The sequence below is a fragment of the Ochotona curzoniae genome, unplaced genomic scaffold (genome assembly GCF_017591425.1).
Source record: "Ochotona curzoniae isolate NIBS_2020 unplaced genomic scaffold, NIBS_Ocur_1.0 contig_1, whole genome shotgun sequence".
Taxonomy (NCBI): Eukaryota; Metazoa; Chordata; class Mammalia; order Lagomorpha; family Ochotonidae; genus Ochotona; species Ochotona curzoniae.
In genome coordinates this window covers 36,957,444-36,976,310 of record NW_024464918.1, presented here as the reverse complement: position 1 = coordinate 36,976,310, position 18,867 = coordinate 36,957,444, and the positions used below count along the sequence as shown (strand labels likewise).

Sequence of the window (18,867 nt, the reverse complement as noted above, 5' to 3'; positions counted from 1 at the left end):
TGAGTACCACTCAACTTTTTAACTTTTGTGCACATCCACATTGCTCTCACACAAATCAGAGAGTACTTTATACCTATTTATTTCTAGTTTGAGAGCCCCAAACACAGAATTCTCATCCTTTGGTTGACTCCCCCAAATGTCTGCAATTGTGAGGGTTGGCCCAGGCTGAAGCTGAGAGCAGGACTACAACCCAGATCTTTCATGTAGGGTAGTAGGAACCCAAATACTTGAGCCATCAGGGTGCATTTTGGCAGGTACCTGGGTGGGAGAATGGAATTGGGGGACTTGAACCCAGGTACTCTGACATAGAATGTGACATCTCAATTGACTTTCCCATCATTAGTCCAAATGTCTGACTCAAAAGAACTATCAGAAGTTAAAGGCCAAAAAAAAAAAAAAAAAAAGTTAAAGAGCAGGCTTTTAGATTGAGAAAAAAATCACAAGAAGTGTTAGCCATTAATTGCATCTCTGATTTGTTTCTGTCCTGCTAACTGCCCCTTCTCTACCTCCCTCTGTTTTCTTCCTTTCCCGAGCTTAGATTTTTGACTGAAAAATGTGGTAGGGTTGCCAGATTCTATGCACTGGGGATATATACTTACACCACAATTTATTTGTTGTTTATCTGCAATTCAAATGTAACTAGCATCTTTCATTTTTATTTGCCAGACTCGGGAAGGTAAAATGTCAACTTGGGCCTCATGGTCCCCACATGCTGGGACAGTGGTTGAAGAGATAATGGAACCAGAAAAGCCTTTGGTAATGAATATTCACAGTGTAGGTGTTGAGCGCCCCAGTTGATGACACTTTCTGGTTAGATGCTGAGCCCAGATCACATATCCAGGGGCGGAAAGGTAAGACACCTTGCCTTAGCCAGAAAGGTCACAGCCCAAGCTCCACTCACAAAGACTGGTCCACAAGAGAAAAGCAAAACAAGCTCATTGCATCCAAATTCTTGGGGTGGCATGGGAGGCTTCAGAAACAAAAACTCAAAGGTTTCAGGAAAACCGCTTCTAAGCTCAGGTTGGACAAAGTGCCCTGTCCTGTAGAAAAACAGCTAGCCTTTAGGATGTGGCCTGGGGGTGGGGGGCGGTGGGGTAGTGACCAGCAGCACCTGCCTGCTCAGATTCCTCTGGGCTCCTCTGTGGCGCCTTCCTTGCTCCCTGGGAGGGGTGCGGGGAGCACAAAGGAGGGAGGAGATAGGATGACCTTTGTACATTTTCTGGCTGACTTCTGGTGGAGAGGAAGAGTTCTGGGTATGGGGGAGAAGAAAGAGGTAGAAGGGACAGAAGGTGGGAAGGCCTCCCATCCTGAGGTTTTCCCAGAGATGGGAGGTGAGGAGGTGGTGGGGCTGCAACCGTGGTCTTGAAAGCTGCAAGAGGTGGCCTTTGGTACCCAGCAGGCCCCTGCCTGGACCTGGTGCACACCAGCAGAGGTGGCCTGCGGCTAATCTGGATTGACCCGCACCTCACTGCGGCATGTTAATGGCACACCTGCCTGAAAACAGCTGACCATATAAGGAGAGAAAAGGGCAAGAGCTCCATTCCAGAAAACCTCCACCTTCTGCCCAGAAAAAACACCACGTGCCTATCTCTCCCCTCTGATTAGTACGTACCTTCCATTTATTAGGATAAACCTCCCCTTTCATTAGACCACTCATTTATCAGTAAACACAGTCCAGACCCATTCCAGCAGGCCTCATTCTGTAAGTGTTCTTTGTTTTCTCAGTATAATGCTCACTGCTTGCTATTCACTGTTCCTTCTTCTTTTTCTTCTCTTTTTCTAAGATCCATTTAATGATTTAAAAGGCACAGCCAGAAAGAGAAAGAATCTTCCCTCCACTGGTTTACCTCACAAATAACTGCAACAGCCATGGTTGGACCAGGCTGAAGTCAAAAATCAGGAGTTTCATCTGGTCTCCCACGTAGGTGCTGGAGCCCCAAGCACTTGAGCCATCTTTTGCTGCTTTTCCCAAGCCATCAGCAGGGATCTGCCTTGGAAGTTGAGCAACCGGGACATGAGCTGGTGTTTGTGTTGGGTGGTAATGTGGCATGCAGTGGCTTTACTTGCTATACCACAACACCGGCCTCCTGAATTCCTTCTAGAACTGGAATCAATGACCTGGGTACTAGGCAGCTCTTGCTCTCCACACTAAGATCCCACCACATGCTGGTTGTGGCACTTGAGAGAGTCACATTGTGAGTCCCAGGCAGGGTCTGTTCAAGATGTGCAAGGCATGGAGACATAGGACCAATCAGTGTCTATGAGTGCAGGAGTGTGCAAGGGAGTGCAGCTCTTGTCCTGGGGACCTGCAGCAGGGCCTCTACACCCCCTACATGGCTGGTCCACCTTTTTACATGTGTCCCTCAGGCATGGGAAGCTGGGCCCAACATGCGTCTTAGCTTTGACAGGCCCTGGTTGCACTCTTTCTCCTCATAGGGGCGGGGTAGGAGGGCATAAACTACCCCTTCCCACCACCCCCCACACCTGCAGCTAAATTAAGGAGTGGGACTACACACGTCACCATCTCTTGCCTTTTATGGAAAACCCTGTCTTCAGGCACACTGACACAGCTTTGTGTTCAGTTGTCTATGATGTGCTATACTCAAAGCTTTAACACTCAGAGGAGGATTTGCTCCTTGAGCTGACTCAGGGCAGGAAGGGGTCATCTTTTCTCCCCTGTGTGCTTAGGAAACCAAAAGAGATCAGAGGGGTGCTGCTCGGAGACCTCTCTGAGCACCTGAGAGGCCTTTTATCTGCATAGCTTTTGCTTATCGCCCCTTGTCCCCACCTTCCCACCTTCCCATAGCCTTGGTACCCCTCTCCCCCGCAGTCCCTGCCCTGCTCCTTTCTGTAGCTCCAGCTGCTATGGAAACTTCAGTCACTTGATCCTTCTCGGAGCTTCTCACTCTGTGGGACTCCTGCACACACATATGTAATTACATAGGGGGGTTCTATTAACCTGCATTATGCAAATTGAATGCATCCAGTTAAGGAACTGAGAGGGTGGAGAAAAGCTTTTTTTTCCCCCTCTCCTATGAAACTGCTCGAAACTGCTCTTCCACAGTTTTAGAATTAAGGACAAGGGGCCTGGAACGATAGCCTAGTGGCTAAATCTTTGCCTTGCATCTGCCAGGATCCTATATGGGCACTGGTTCACATTCCAGGTGTTCCACTTTCCATCCAGTTCCCTGTGTTTATGGCCTGGGAAAGCAGTGTGAAAGACCCGGAAGAAGCTCCTGGCTCATGGCATCAGATCAGCTCCTATGGCCATTGCAGCCACCAGGAAATGAACCAATGGACACAAGAGCTTTCTCTCTGTATATCTGCCTTTCTAATTAAAAAGAAGAGGAAGAAGAAGAATTAAGGCTAAGGTGACTCCTTCTGAAAGCTGACATCATCTCTTACAATGTAGAAATCCAGAATTCGGATATAATGAGAGAGGAAGAGCTGAAAACCTGAACAATTAAAGATGCAGAAAGGGGACCAGCATTGTGGTGCAGTTGGTTAGGCTTCTGTCTGCAGTACTGGCATTCGCTACGGGTGCTGAGTCCAGCTGCTCCATTTCTAATACAGTTCCCTGCTAATGAATCTGGGAAGATAGTGGAAGATGCCCCCATGTCCTTGGACCCCTGAGTCCTTGTGGGAAGCCCTTCAAAGCTCCTAACTCCTGGCTTTATGCTGGCCCAGTTCCAGCCATTGTAGCTTTTTGGAGAATGAATCAGTGAATGGAAGATTTTTTTTTTCTGTTTCTTTTCCCTCTGCAACTCTGGCTTTCAGACAAGAATAAACAAATCTTAAAAAAAAAAAACTATTTAAAAAAGATGCAGAATTCAAAGTATTTGTATTGTTTTTTGACATTAATTGTCCCTTTGATGTGCACTAGCAGGCAGCCAAGAGAGTTCCCCAGGTCAGAAACCCAACTCAGGTGAAGACAATTAACCACACAGTCCTGATCTACAAAGCCTGTGGCCTGTGGTCAGAATAGCAGAAGTATCGGCTTAGACATGGTCAGAGCTGTCTAAGAACAAAAAGCTCTGGTCCCCTATTGAAAAAAAAAAGTGAAGCGTTTTAATTATGTACATAGTTTGGATGTGAATTTATCAAAGCCATGTGAGATGACCATTCCTTTGACTTCTCCCAAGTACAGGAGCTTCATCAACTTTTCCTTATGTTGACACACCTTTCCTTATTCAAAACTCTTTCATGTGGGGTGGACATATGATGCAGTGGCTAAATCCCTGCTTGGCAGGTCTGCATCCCCTGCTGGAGCCCTTGGGTTTCAGTCCTGCCTCCTCTTCTAACCCATGTTCCTGGTTACATGCTCGCCAGGGCGATGGCGGGGAGAGAAGACAGTCCGTGCCTCTCTAATGGTTGTGTGTCTGCCACCTATATGGGAGATTCTAAATTCCTGGTTCTGGGCTTTGGCCTGGCTCTGGCAGGTGTTTGGGACGTGAACTAGTGGATAGAGGATGGACTTACGTGTGTGTGTCCCTTGCAAATAAATGTAGTAAATAAATTAAAAACATTTTTGTTAATTTTTAATTTTATTTTTAATGTTATTTACATAATTGAGAGGGATGTATGTCCATGTGGGCCTCTGAATAGGGTGGGAAGGATTAGGTACGGAGGAAGTTGACTGGGACAAATGTTTCACTTTTTTTTTTTCTCCTGTATGCACAGAGGAGGAGGGAGAAGGGAGTGCTCCTTGCTATCAAACTACATCAGCATCTGGGAATGGGGGACAGTTCTTTGATGATGCATGCCTTAGGATCTCGATGTGTTCCAAGAATGTCACTTGAGCAGTTTTGACAGTTTTGAGAAGTTGTTGGTTTCATTGCTTCAGGGTTGAGAATACCTTTCCAAAGTCTATTGGTTGACAAAGATCACCTCCCTACATTCACAGACCCAGGAACATGCTACAAAGCTTGGCCAGGAGAATTGTCCAACTTGTTCTGCATTCCATCCTCTGATGAGACAGTCAAAATGCCCTCTTGGTCTAGATTAGCTGGCTGTCATGCCCACCCCCCGTCTGCATCTGGGCATGCTGTCCATCACACAGGCATCAGCAACTATGCTGTCCATTGCCCAGTCCCAATACACACTTTCCAAGGACGGACAACACATCCTGTGATTTTCCCTGGTCAGGGTCTGAGTCCCCCAAGAAACTTCATTTGGGATAACCTCAGACTTGATTCTTGTGTGTGCCAGTCAGTGCAGAGTCAGGTTTGGTCTTTATCTGCACCAGTCAATGCAGAGCCCAGTGGATGCGGCTGCCTGGTCAGTCCACAGCCCTAGCTCTTGAACCTACCAGTGGGAACTGCAGCCCAGCCTGCACATATCTTCCCTATCTTCCCCACTTATATTTAAATTTTTTTAATTAAAAAAAAATAAACCACTATACTGGCATATTGGTATAGTTAACACAAATTCGGCATTAACCAGGCCCAGAATGTTCACCAGCTATTGGCTGCTCTTCTCCCAGCAGTGGAACACTTTTCTAGGTACAAAGCAATCTAGGCAGTTGCCTACAGCTGGGGGTAGAAAATGTAAGTGTTTCCATTTAAGGATGAAATCTGTCTTTATAGAGCTCTCATATAGGGCTCTCTACTTGCCTTGAAATAGAACAAAGAATGAGCCATTTTCTCTGAAGCAGCCCTTGAGATCTGAAGATGTTCCAGGGCCTCTCTAAGCGGAATCCTCTACTTCTCAGGCAACTTGGTCTCCAGTCCCTTCGTCCACCGCACTCCCTGGGAGCACATGGTTCATTAAGGCTGTTCTTAAAATAAGTCACTCAGACACAAACTCTCCTAGCATGGCCCGAGGTGTCCGTGATAGCAAGGAACTTCGACTTTCTGTGATTTGAGCACTGAACATCCATTTAGTAAAGGAAAACCAGCCACTAGGTTGCTGTGAAGAGAACATCGATATTCAGATTGCTAGCAGAGAATTGTCTAACTCATCACAACAAACTTGAGCTTACTTTTACAACAGGCAGCAATGTTCATGCATTTGTGTACAGAAAATGCTGCCTTGTATGTCTATAACTCATGGGCCAATGGACAAACTTTTGGAAGACAGAAGCTAACCTCATTTTCTATCCTTACTACCTTTGCAGTAGAAAGATTTGGGGAATGTCATTCCCAAGGTTTTGTCGTGCCAATTTGAAGAAATTATCACAAGTATATTAAAAAGGTTTTGCACAGAATTCTGTCCTGTGAAAGCCCTGTGCAGATGGCCAGGACGCAGGAACAGCCCTAGAAGAAGAGCACAGTAGGTCAACGGAGAAGGAGACTTATTTCAGCAAAGTCCCCATATCTCCTCGCTGAGTTCCCAGATTTGAGGCCAGTTTCCAGCTCTCTCTCGTTTTTTTGTATTTCAGAATAAGATTTTATTTAGGCCACTATTAAAGAAATTATTGTAAAGGAGATTCATTAACTATTTTATTAAGCACAGAGTTGGATCAGGAATTGTATATAGAAAACTATATATTCACAAAATCTTTTTTTTTTTCCCAAAGTGTGTAATTGAAAACATTGGTCAGCAAACTTTCTTAAAAAGACCAAATGGTCATTACTTTTCATGTTAGGCACTCCATGGTGTCTGCGGCCACTACTTAACTCAGCTGTGGTTCCAGCTCTTGATTCCAGCTTCCTGCTAATATGCACTGTGGAAGACAACAGGGTCAAGCAGCTGAGTCCCTGTTGCTCATGTGGGAGACCTGGACTGAGCTTCCTACTCGCAGCTTTGAACTGACCTTGCCTTGTCCTTTACAGCATTTGCAAATGAACCAAAGTGGGTGGCAGCTTCCTGTCTTTAAAAAATATTTTTTTAAAAATGTGTTTTGATGTTAGGGGAAAGTCTTGTCTTGGAATGTACAGACTTACATTTTTTGTCGTTATTCCCCCAAAACAATACAGTATAACAGCTATTTACATCTCATTTACAGTACATTTGAATTCTAAGTAGCCTGGAGAAGATGTAGTGCATAGAGGAGGATATGAGTGGGTTATATGCAAATATGTGTGGCACAATTTTCTCTGGGGGATTTGAGTATCTAGATTCTGGTATCTGCAGGAGACACTAGACCCAAGAAAGCTACAAAGGGATGACAGGATTTGGAATGCAGATACTTCTCTAACAGGTATTAAAGCATTTTTCCCTTCCACTGCAGATGGAGAAGCCAGATCAAAGAGCTCTGAGTTCTTAATGTTTAAAAAAATAATAAAGTGAAGGGTCAATGCGGAGTACTTGGTGTACTGGGAAAGTCCCTAGTGAAGCACAGCCCAGACTCCCCAGCTCCGCCCAGAAAGGCAAATTACATAACTGGGAAAGCCCATTGGACCATAAGGAAACACCCCACCTGGGAGGAAGCAAGCACCCCCTGCTGCCCCGCCCATCGGCCCACACTCAGCCTCCAGAGCTCCCTGGCAGTCTGTTTAATAAATCACTCTCTCTGATGGCTCTGGGGGGATTTTTTTCACTACCTATGACACTGGCTTCCATCAGTCAGTTTCATGATCAAATATTCTAAGTTGAATGTTTCCATTTAAATATCAAAAATAATTGTTTTTCAGCTTTTCTCAGGCAAGATGGCGAAGACTCACACTGCCTCTCAAATTCATGTGGCTCTTTTGGAACTGTTTTGTTGTCTATGCAGGAAAATCAATATTCTTTTTCTTCCTGGCCCTTTTGGGACTTTGGGGACTTTAACTTACTTCCTCTGCTGCCTGTGGTGGCAAGAAAAGGCAGCTCTGGGATCCATGGCTCAGTGCTCCTACCATCCAGAGGGGTTTCAACCTGCTGGAACTCCTGCCTCTTTTCTGCCATCCTAACACCCCCATCTCTCTGATCCTTTTTGCAAAAGATCAAAATCAGCACAGAAGAGCTGCAAGTGCTGAAGGGTCAATTTTCGCTGGTTGTTTTCCCAGGCCCATGTTTGAAAGCCAGGAGTTCTGAGCCACAGGATTTGACATCAGCAAAGAAATTGGGGTTCAGGGAGTTGGGAGGGGGGCTACATGGGGAGAACACCGGCTGCTTGGTGAGCCTGGAAAATCAAGGGTGTGGAATTGCAGGGATGCGATTCCTTCTTCAGGGAGCGAAACTGCCTCTGGTGACTGCCACTGGAGCATAATTTGACCAAACTGTCAAAGCCTTAAAAGGGTACAAGTTCTTTTGATTCAGGAATTCTACTTCTAGAATTTATTGAAAAAGATGTGGGGCGGTGGGGGGGGGGGTAGGGGGAGCTGGCATATCCACAGAAGCGTAGCTAAAAGCTTAAAGTCGTGGTAGTATTAAGTATTTGCATGAAACATAATGAGGAAAGCGTTCCATTGTTGAAAGAACATGGCAGCAGCTTAGCTCCATGAAGTCCCAAACTTAACAACAAACCTGAAAACTCTGTATTTGATGAACCTGGGAGTATCATGATACTGCTGTGGACAGAAAAGGGCCAGGAAGGCTGGTGGGGAGCCTTGGGAGGAGGGGTGTATAGCTTCATGGGACTTCAAGGGCTCCAGGAGTCACTCCCTTCCTCTCTGAAAAACTCCACTGAGGGGCTGGCAAGCATGTTAAACCTCTGTCTGCAATTATGCTGCATCTCATGTAGGCACCTGTTGGAGTTCTGGCTGCTGTATTTCTTATGGAGTCCCCTGCTAATGGCCTAGGAAAGCAGTGAGAATGTCTGGAGTCCTTAGGCCCCTGCAACTATGTAGGCAACCCAAATTCCTGGCTTCTGCCTTGCCCAGCTCCGACTGTTGTGGCTATGTGGGGAGTAAAACCAGCGGGTGGAAGATCAGACTGTCTTTCTCGCTCTTAACTCTTTCAAATGAAAATAAACCTTTAAGAAAAAATGGAGCAAAGCATGATTTCTGGGGACAGTGGAGAAACAAAAGTTTTAGTCATGGTTACCTTGTCTTAGAGCAAGGACTGTAAGAAACCCTGAGAACAGTAATGGGCAGAAGCGCTCTCCTCTGCCTAGCTGGCTGCTGAAATCCAGAGAAGGACTGCCCTCATCTGACCCATGTCTGAGGTCCTTTCCCCAGCCCCAGCTGTCTACCCCCCAGCACACACCCTGTGGACATTCCTGCAAGAAGGAGGTCAAGCCTGGGCCAGAAGCTCCAAGGAAGTAGCCCATAGCAGGTTAAGCCACCCGGGACACCAGCATCTCGGTCTGCCTCTGTGCTAATATGCCTGAAGAGCCCTGCCAGTGCAGCTGTTTGGGGAGAGAACCAGCAGACAGAGGGTCTCTCCCTCTCTTTCCATAACTCTGCCTTTCAAATAAGTCAATAAGTACCCCCTTCCACCCTTTAAGCCTTCAAACATCTCTAAATCCGGAAAGAAATCAAAGGATATCATTGTCATATGTCACCCCTTCAGGCTCCCTCACCATAACAGTTGCAAAGAAAGCAATGGTGGGCAGAAGGGCAGGTGTTTGTTCAGTGGTAAAGGCACTTCCCATGTTGGAGTGCCAGCTGGAGTTTCAGCTTCTTATTCATGTGCCCCCTGGGAGGCAGCAGGGCTAGGTCGCAGACCCTAAGTCATTGTTCATCCGCAGTTCCAGGCTTCTGGCCCCATTCTAGCTGTTGAGGGCCTATGGGGGAGTGAATGAATGGATGCAAGATCTCTGTCTTTCCTTCTCTCTGTCTTTCAAATAAAATGAAAATAAATACAAATTTAAATGTTAAAAAGAAAGGAAGGGGCATTGAATTTCAAAAAAAGATTATAGCAACTCAATTGGCATCTTAAGCACCACATCAAATGCCTATCCTTGGCTAATTTTTTAAAAAGATGATTTAGTTGTACTTGAAAGGCAGAGCTACAGAGGGAGACAGGGACAAGGATCTTCCATCCGCTAGTTCACTCACCAAATGGTCACAACTGGAGCCGAGCCAATCCATATCCTGTGTTAGTCTCCCAGGGACTTGAGCTATCCTCTGCTGCTTTCCTAGCCCATTAAAAAGGAGCTAGATTTGAAGTGGAGCAACCAGGAGGCCAGTGTCCATATAAGATGCCTCCACTGCAGGCAAGGCTTATCTTGCTACACCAGGGTGCTGGCCCCTAATTCATCTTTTTTTTTTTTTAAGATTTATTTATTTTTATTGGAAAGACAGATTTACACAGAGAGGGACAGATGGAAAGATCTTCCATCCGCTGATTTACTCCCCAGATGATAGCAACAGCTGGAGCTGAGCCAATCCCAAGCCAGGAGCCAGGAGATTCTTCCAGGTCTTCCACATGGGTGCAGGGTCCCAAGGTTTTGGGATGTCCTTGATTGCTTTCCCAGGCTACAAGCAGGCAGCTGGATGGGAAGCAGAGCGGTCAGGATATGAATCAGTGCCCAGATGGGATGCTGGCACTTGCAAGGAGAGGATTTAGCCATTGGACACTTCCCTAAAATGCTAAAGACAGACTTGGACAGAACAGCAGCCACTAATGGGAAAATACTGGAGACACGACTATTGAGGTGGTCATTAGACCGACTAATCAGTGGAATACAGTCACAAAAAAATCAACTAATGATAAACATGAAGAGAGATTCTCAGGATTATCCTCAGTGAGCTTAAGAGTACTGTGCTTCCAATGAGAATATTGGTTAGGAATGTTTTAGACAACAATCTCAGGAGGCAGAGGAAGAGAAAGCGAAGATGCCAGGGAGGAGGTCGGGTGGTTGAAAGAACAGTCAGAAATCCTCTGACGTTCTTTGGAAAGGGTGGAGTGTGATTTGACTCCCTGATAACCATGTGCTAGCCTCAGTGACTCATCGCAAGTGGATGGAGGAAGGCAGAGGTGATGGCCAGGACCTGGGCTCCTGCTGGGCTCCTGCTGGGCTCCTGCTGGGTGGCTGCTGCCTCACTCTGCCCACAGGAGGACTTAGGCTGCTCAGGGGAGGTCCGTGTAATCAGGAGGAGTGAGTCATGCCATAGGTGCATCCTCCTGCCCTGGACAGACCTTTCCCCAGGCTGATCCTCAGACAAGCACAAGAGCTGGAATGCACCTCCAGAGATGAGTGAATTCCCGTCACGGGAACTGGGCGATAAGAACTGCTGACTATTCTCAGTCGTTGACTTCTGGACTTCTGTTACGCAGTCACGACACTCATAGAAAAGGCCAAAGGAACGCGCTTTCAGAAGGGCAAAAAGGGCGTTTGACTCCAGCAGGCTTGTACCAAGGAAAATCCAGATAGAAGGAACATAAATCCAGAGGGCTGCTAAGAGACAGATAAGGAGTGGAGAACAAACAGAGCGTATGAATTCAAAGTTTCACTTCCTTTAAACATCAAGATAAGTATAGAATATATCATGCTCATGGGTAGGAAGATACTATATTTACATTAAATTTTTTTTTAATTCTTACTTTTCACATGTACTTGTGTTTGTTTGTTTGTTTGTTTTTTAATTGGAAAGTCAGATTTACAGAGAGAAGGAGAGACAGAGAGAAGGATCTTCCTTCCGCTGACTCACTCCCCAAGTGTTCACAAAGGCCAGAACTAAGCCAATCTGGAGCCAGGAGCCAAGAGCATACAAGCGCAGGGTCCCAAGGCCTTGGGCCATCCTCCACTGTTTTCCCAGGCCACAAAGAACTGGAACGGAGGTGGAGCATCTGCGACATGACCTGGTGCCCATAGGGGATCCTGGCACATGCAAAGCAAGCATTTTAGCCGCTAGGCTATCACACCATGCCCCACATTAATTCTTAATGTTAATTCTTGAATTAGCTAGAGGTTCTTTTTTAAAGATCTATTTACTCATTCATCTGAAAGGCAGAGTTGCAGGAAGAGACAGAGAGAAAGAGAAGTGTTCTATTTAGTACTTCACACCCCAAATAGCCACAACACGTAGCCTGGGCCAGACCAGGCAGAGGCAAGGAGCCTGGAGCTGTTATTATCTGGATTTCTCTCCCACATGGGTGCAGGGCCCCAGCACTGGAGCTCTGCTGGGCCTTCCCAGGTGCGCGAGCAGGGAGCTGGATCAGAAATGGAGTTGGAGCTCCAATCTGTGCTCATAAGCACGTCGACTTCACAAGGGCACTTTAACTCCTTGTGCCACAACACCAGTCCTTAACTGTTAGCTCAATACAATCCCCGCACGTGTCTGACAAGAAATTGACAGCCTGGTGTTGGCATTTATATCAAAAACCAACAAGCTAAAATGGCCATTTTGTCAGGGTCACACACAGTTGCTGTCCTCACAAAGAGAGCTTTTTGCCTCCACACTCCCTCCTCCCTCAGACTCCCACCTGGGAGACCCCTGGAGTCGGTCAGCCAGAGCCGAGTCCCCAGAAGTGACGGCATCTGTTCCTGGCACCGGCCTGGGTATCCTGATGTCATTAGGGATGGGGCGGTGTCCGGGGAGCCCTCAGGACAAGCGGACACTGGCGTGGCTCCCGCTGGCATCTGTCTGCCCACGGTGGTTTCGGGGCGGACGCGGGGCTCGGTTCTGCCCCCGGCTCCTCGCGCCCGGTAGGCCCGTGAGCGGCCCCCGGCGGACCCCAGGCCGGCAGCCCCGCGCAGGCCGCCGCGCCAGGCGAGGGCGCTCCTCCAGGTCAGAGCTCCGGAGCAGTCGCGCGCCGCCGGGGCCGCTCTGGCCGGAGGGCGGTGGCGCGGTGCACGTCGGGAAGGCGGCGGAGGCCTCCTCGGCGTCCTGGGTGCCATGGTCGGGGGCGAGGCGGCCGCCGCTGCCGCCGCCGCGGTGGAAGAGCTGGTATCGGGTGTGCGGCAGGCGGCCGACTTCGCGGAGCAGTTCCGCTCCTACTCGGAGAGCGAGAAGCAATGGAAAGCCCGCATGGAATTCATCCTGCGCCACCTGCCCGACTACCGCGACCCGCCCGATGGCGGCGGCCGTCTGGACCAGCTGCTGTCCCTGTCCATGGTGTGGGCCAACCACCTCTTCCTGGGCTGCAGGTGCGAACGTTCGGCTCGTCTGAGTCCCATCCCGGCCGTCCCTGGGCCTTAGTTTCTGTAACCCCTTACTTCTTTGGCCCTTCGTGGCCCACCGACGGGTAGAGACCCCGGCTGAGGGAGGGCGGTTCCTCCCCAGTCTCATCCCTCCCACCCTTCACTTTGAGACGTCCACTGGCTCCTGGCGACTGCACCCGCAGGGCAGGAGGCTGCTGGGGAGCGCCTGACATGGCGAGAAGTTCCCTGTACCCCTGTAATGCCCGAAGCACTGGGGAAGATAGCAGTATATGCCTCGTGCAGATCACATGACCGCTGCAGGCCTGAGCCACTTGGTTTGGCTTCGAGAAAGTTGGGATGTTTTAGAAAAGGAGGTGGGGGCAAAGAACCCGACGTAACAGTCTCTTCTCTGCCTTTTGGGACTGTGTGGTTTATAGGATTCAAGATTATACCAATTTACCACCTATTTTTTTTTTTTTCCTTAAAGAATCTTTTTGCCTCCTATATCATGTCCAAGGACATATATCTGGCTAAGCAGAGGGGCCCGCTGTTTTTGTAAATCTCGAACTACCTGCTCCTTTGGTTTTCTTGGTATTCATTGCTGCCAGAGCTCAACCATGTACTGAGCTGTGCTGGTTTCCCCAGGAGTTTCCAGCAGTCCCCTGAGGCCCACTGGGACAGGTGATTCTTCCAAGGTTTTCACATTGCTACTTTTTATTCTGCAGTTACAATAAAGACCTTTTAGACAAGGTGATGGAAATGGCTGATGGAATTGAAGTGGAAGACCTGCCACAGTTCACTACTAGAAGTGAATTAATGAAAAAGGTACATGGGATTGCCAGGTGGATCTGATGGAGTGGTAGAGTGCATGATCTGTAATTGAGTATATTTATTTGTTTCATGTGAAAGGCAGAACAACAGACTGGAAGAGAGGGGTCTTCCATCTGCTGGTTCACTCCCTGCAGCTCCACAATAGCCAAGGCTGATGCAGCCAGAACCAGGAGCCTGGGGCTTCATCTGGGTCTCCTCCGTGGGCGGCAGGAACCCAAGCACTTGGGCATGTTAGTTCCGTGGCCCAGCAAGGAGCTGGAGGGAAAGTGGAGCAGCGGGGACTTGAACTGACATTCTGACAGGAGCTGCCAGGTTCACAAGCGGAAGGGGTAACCTGCTGCATCACTGTGTGGTATCTGGAATGCTGCTGTTTGCTGCCCTGAGGAAGAAGCTTTTCGTTTTGATTTTCCTAATAAAGTGCACACTGGTGGTAAAGTAACATGAACAACCTCTTCTGCTTGTCTAAGAACATTGCTTTTGCTTGATTTTCAAAATACTGACTGGAGTGCTACAGTTTCCCACTTGTTATGTGAGACTCAATACTTTGTTTCCACAGTAAGTGAGGGTGGGTTGGGATTTGGTCTCTGGTGAGCAATGTGCTGCTAGGAACATGGCTGGAGTGATGTCCAGATGCCACTACTGTCCCGTGCTCTGCAGGGCCCTTCCCCTCGGCCGTGGACCTTGTGCGCCATGGGCTTGGCCTAGAGTCCTCTCTTGGCCTTGGAGCTGGACTGGTGGAGTGTTACTGAGTTATCAGGTGGGCTGCGGCTGCCATCCTGCCTACTGGTCATCATTACTCCCCACTTGGCAGGATTGCCAGCTCCCACTTGTCCCAGTGTCCCTCGCAGCAGAATTAATTGCTCCCTCGTCTCCCAGGATTCCTTGAGTACTTGACCCAAGTGTCTTTCAGAGCACACTGTAACCTTGTTGGTGCCTCAAGCGCCCTTAGTACTTCACACTCAGGATAGGAATACTGCAGAGTAGCTGATCCTCCCAGGACTGACCAGACAGGAAGGATAGCTGAGCTCTTTGTCGGTCTGCCTTCTGAGACCTAGCTAAGGCACTCTTTCACCCTCTTTGCATCTTGGTTGAGAAAGCAGGGTAAATAATGTCTCTGGAGGACTTCATGAAGTTAAATTCTCAGCTGCCCAGAAAGCATTTCATTTGCAAACAGGACATCGTGGTGGATTTCAGGTGGTGTATATAAAATTTTATTTGAAAGGCAGAGAAGGCTAAAGAGAGGTTTACTCCTCAAATGCCCACTACTGTGTATGTTGGAGCTGGACCATACAGGAGCCCGGAACTCCATCTGGATAGCCCACATGAGTAATGGGGGCCATCTGTTGCTGCCTTTAGCAGTAGCTGGATTGGAGCCAGAGCCATGAGCACTTGAACTGGTACTCTGATTAGGGATGTTGGTGCTCCAAGTGGTGTCTTAACCACATGTGCCACAACTCTGTCCTCTTTGCTAATTTTTGATTTGAACTTGAAGCCAGAGATTTCAGGTTGTTGCTCAAGGCACCGTTTTGTTTTATAATCAATTAATGTATTAATTATAATAAATTAGCAGGTGGCTACTGTTTTTAATCCAGGCAGCCTTGTGAATTAGATATTTGTGAATTTGGGGATCCTTGAATTTTGGGGGCCCAGCCTGGGAAGGGCAGAGGCTGCTGACCACTGCAGTGTACTTCGTGGGGCACAGAACAAGCAGAGAATGTGACAACCCTTCACTTGCCAGCAGCTGTGGCACATTGGTCCCTTTTTGTTCTTAAGAGGTTTTCTCCCTTCTCTCAGGTTTGTTTCTCTGTCTTGTGTTTTCTGAAAGGTAGAACTGTAGTTTTCCAGTCGTGTTAATTTAAGAGATTAGAATATGTCTTGACTTGTGGGTGCAAACTGCATGGAAGGGTCTGTCTAAACTGCCACATGTTGGAAAGGGGCCACTGGGCATGTGTATCCTGACACTCAAATAAGAGCTACATTTTCTTAGTAAGTAGGGTTATTTGAGGCTTTTGAACTACTTGGAGAGTGTGTGGAGCTCTGCCAGTAATGAGTCGTCTGGATAAGCCCATCCTGTGAGCTGCTCATCTCTTCTGTGTGTCACAGCAGATGTGGGCTTAAGGAGGCTGCCCCTGTTGTTGACAGGTGCCTTGAGGACCCGCTGGAAGGAGCCACTGCACTTGGTGGCAGTATTCTTCCTTGCCTTTAGTTTGTATGCACAGTAGAGGCTGGCAAACATTAGGCTCCCTGGCCAGGCCTGAGAACCCCCTCCTCTCCCCGCCCCCCAAAAATCCATGATGTATATACCTGAAAACGTCTGTTACTATTCCTGGAACTGATCTGCTAAAATTAGAGTTTAGCTGGATCTAAAGCTATTTCCAAAGTGAAAATTAGTCGCCTGGTGTCTCTGAAGCACACAGTGATGACTTAGAGACAGACATAAGCCCACTCAGGTAGAGTTTTCAAGTCCTTCACGGGCATTCTGCAACTTTGAGGCAAGAACAACTCTGCTGTCTGTCCAACCAACTTTTTTTTTTTTAAATGAGAGTTGGTCTCCCACAGGTGGGGTTTGTCCAACAGGTGTAGTGTGAGATACTGTTTTCTTCAAACACAAATATTAAACAAGCAATCTGAGATCCCTGGATGTCTACCAGCAGCCTTGGTGGGCACCCCGCTTACCCGTTAATGAATGCTAATTAACAGCAAGCTCAGCAGCCTCTGTAAGGGTGTCACTGCTGACTGTCCAGGGCAGTGTCTTCATCAAGGAGAGGGTGAGTGACTGAGGAGTCGTCATCTGAATTACACGGTCCATTTTTCCCTGAAAACATTTTATCCCAAGAAAAATGGCAATTTGAATAGTAGTTCCATTTGAGAGGTGAATGTTCCACAAACACGTGTGCCTGCAACTCAGAAGGCTGTCAGGGGCCAGTGAGCCCTGAGGTGACTTCTGGTGCTCCCCTGGATGGAGGGCTGAGTTGCACAGTGCCAGTACTGGCGCGGGTATTCAGCCTGGGCACGAGTAACCAGAGGGTGTGGGTCCTGCAGAAAGTGCTCAGTGGAGCTCTCTTTGTCTCTGTCCACTGGAAGGAAAGCCGGAGAAGTTACAACCAGCTCTATGAAGCAGCACCTGCCCGAGACTGAACCTACAGCCACCAGAACCAGTGGCAGCTGCCGTGCAGCTTCCGTCGGCTCTCTGACAGGACACTGCACACCTCTCAAAGCAGAGACGCCCCACAGTTAGCTTTGGCTGTGGCCTTTTTTGTCTGTTTCATCTCTTAAAGACTGCTTAGCCAGGAAATAGGTCAAACCTTGAAATCTCCGATTACTGAAAAGACTGATTCACTTGTACTGCTAAGTGTTAAGGAAATCCATTCAAATACAAGGTGATTTCTCCACACCCTACTTAAAACTTGTCCAAGGCCAAATTTAAATTGAGCAAAGGTGCTGGAGAGTTCCCAGAAAAAGCTGCTGCAGTTTACTACTATTTGAAGATAGGCTTTTTCAGCTTGTAATAGTGTGAAATCCAGGAATACCTCACCTTCATGTCCCCTAAATAGCCTGACTGCATGTGAAATGCTGTGAACTGCTACCTGAATCTGCCTGCTTCTAATTTAGAACAAGGGGTGTGTGTGTGTATGATTTTTGCCTTCAGAGCAGTTTGCTGTAGTGTATACCAGGAAAAAGTGTATTTTAAGTATTTCTGTTATCACTTTAGATGATGAGCGACTGGAGGATGAGGCTGGATGGTGTGTTCAGTGCTGTGCTGAGCTTTCTTAACTGTAGTCCAGTATTAGTTTCCTAGTCGTACATAGCACTGCTGTGTGTTAACTGAAAGAAGATGAATTCCTTCGTTGGACTACATGCTTGAGTAACCCTTGTTTCTCCTTTCTTCCACCAGCATCACAGCTGAGACAGAAGATAAGCCGATTTCCATCAGCTACAGGCTTACAGAGGGGACCGATGAACTGGACACTGACTACATAGCTCTTGAGACTTCCAGAATTGCCAACAGGAAGATGCAGGTGGAGTGAGAAAGTCTGTCTCAATTGGCATTTTCAAAAGTCTTCCTCGTTCCAGTAGCTGTCACTGTAAAAATATGCATGGGTATTTATGTATTTATAAATCATGGCATCTAAGATGAGCTCAACAACGTTGTACAAGCCATAAGCCATCTTTCCTTTTTTTTTTTTATAAGTGCCAAACTTCTTATTCAAATGCTTTTTTTTATAAATATTGATGTAATAATGGCACGTAATAATTTTATAGTTTAGATTTTTCTACAGTGTGTGTGTAAGCGTGGTTCTGTTTATGGCTTTTTTTTCCCACTGATGCAAACCAGATCCTTTTATTTCCTTCTGCCAACCTGAAGTTTGTCTTGTATCCATACCCTGCTGGTACAGAGTAAGTCTTTTCATAGGAAATGGGAAGCAGATCACGTGCCTGAGGTGCGCGCCGCCTGAGGGGAAGAGGCAGTCTACAGAGCAGCATCTGGCCTTAGCTGTAGATTCCGTGGGGCTCCTGGCTGCTGACTAAAGCCCGCTCCCCCGCCCAGGAGGGTACCTGAGGCTCAAGTTCCGACTTGAGGAACCACCTTACATATATACTTTTTAACAAATACTTAAGAGTGTGATCCTCCTTAGCTGTAAAATTGGAGACTGTTCCCCCTTGAATACTGTGTTTATTTCGTTCCTGTCTTCTTGTGTCTTAGCTGTAAATCCCTGCCATAGGCCCGGATCCTGGGAGGGCCGTCACTGGGGACAGCAGTGTGAACGCTCATTCCAGTCACAGGCGTCTCTGTGCTTGGCTGTGGACCTGGCCTTAGCTTCCTCTGAAGGGGAGCTGCAGAGTCTGGGCTCCGAGTGAAGCTCACACAGCACATCAGGGCAGCTTCTAGTGCCGGCCTCCCTCCTGGCCACCAGAGTGGACTGAGTGATGAAGTCAGGATCTCTGATCTGTAAGCTTCTCCACTCTAATGAGCCTTACGTGGAAAATGGAAGCCACCGAAGTTACAGAATAAGCCACAGTAAGGCTGCCAGCCGGTGTTAGAAGACAAGGGCAGCAACTTGGTGAACTTAGTGTTATCTTTTCCTCAAATGTAGCCTAGCCATTTCTATTCTGATTATTTGGACAGGATTGTAAGACTTAAC

At 47.7% G+C, this 18,867-nt stretch overlaps 1 protein-coding gene across 1 annotated transcript; it reads left to right on the top strand.

Moving 5' to 3' along the window:
- The first annotated feature begins 12,617 nt into the window (after positions 1 to 12,617).
- Positions 12,618 to 18,390, top strand: CDKN2AIPNL (CDKN2A interacting protein N-terminal like). Its single transcript, XM_040971852.1, has 3 exons — positions 12,618 to 12,898; positions 13,618 to 13,717; positions 17,619 to 18,390. The coding sequence occupies exons 1-3, from the start codon at positions 12,648 to 12,650 to the stop codon at positions 17,628 to 17,630; spliced, it is 363 nt and encodes a 120-aa protein (XP_040827786.1). The 5' UTR covers positions 12,618 to 12,647; the 3' UTR covers positions 17,631 to 18,390.
- The last annotated feature ends 477 nt before the right edge of the window (positions 18,391 to 18,867 follow it).

Excerpts from the sequence above, each read along its gene's own strand:
- CDKN2AIPNL (XM_040971852.1), top strand. The coding sequence starts at position 12,648 with ATGGTCGGGGGCGAGGCGGCCGCCGCTGCCGCCGCCGCGGTGGAAGAG. Across the intron at positions 12,899-13,617 it reads CACCTCTTCCTGGGCTGCAG|TTACAATAAAGACCTTTTAG; the intron begins GTGCGAACGTTC and ends TTTATTCTGCAG.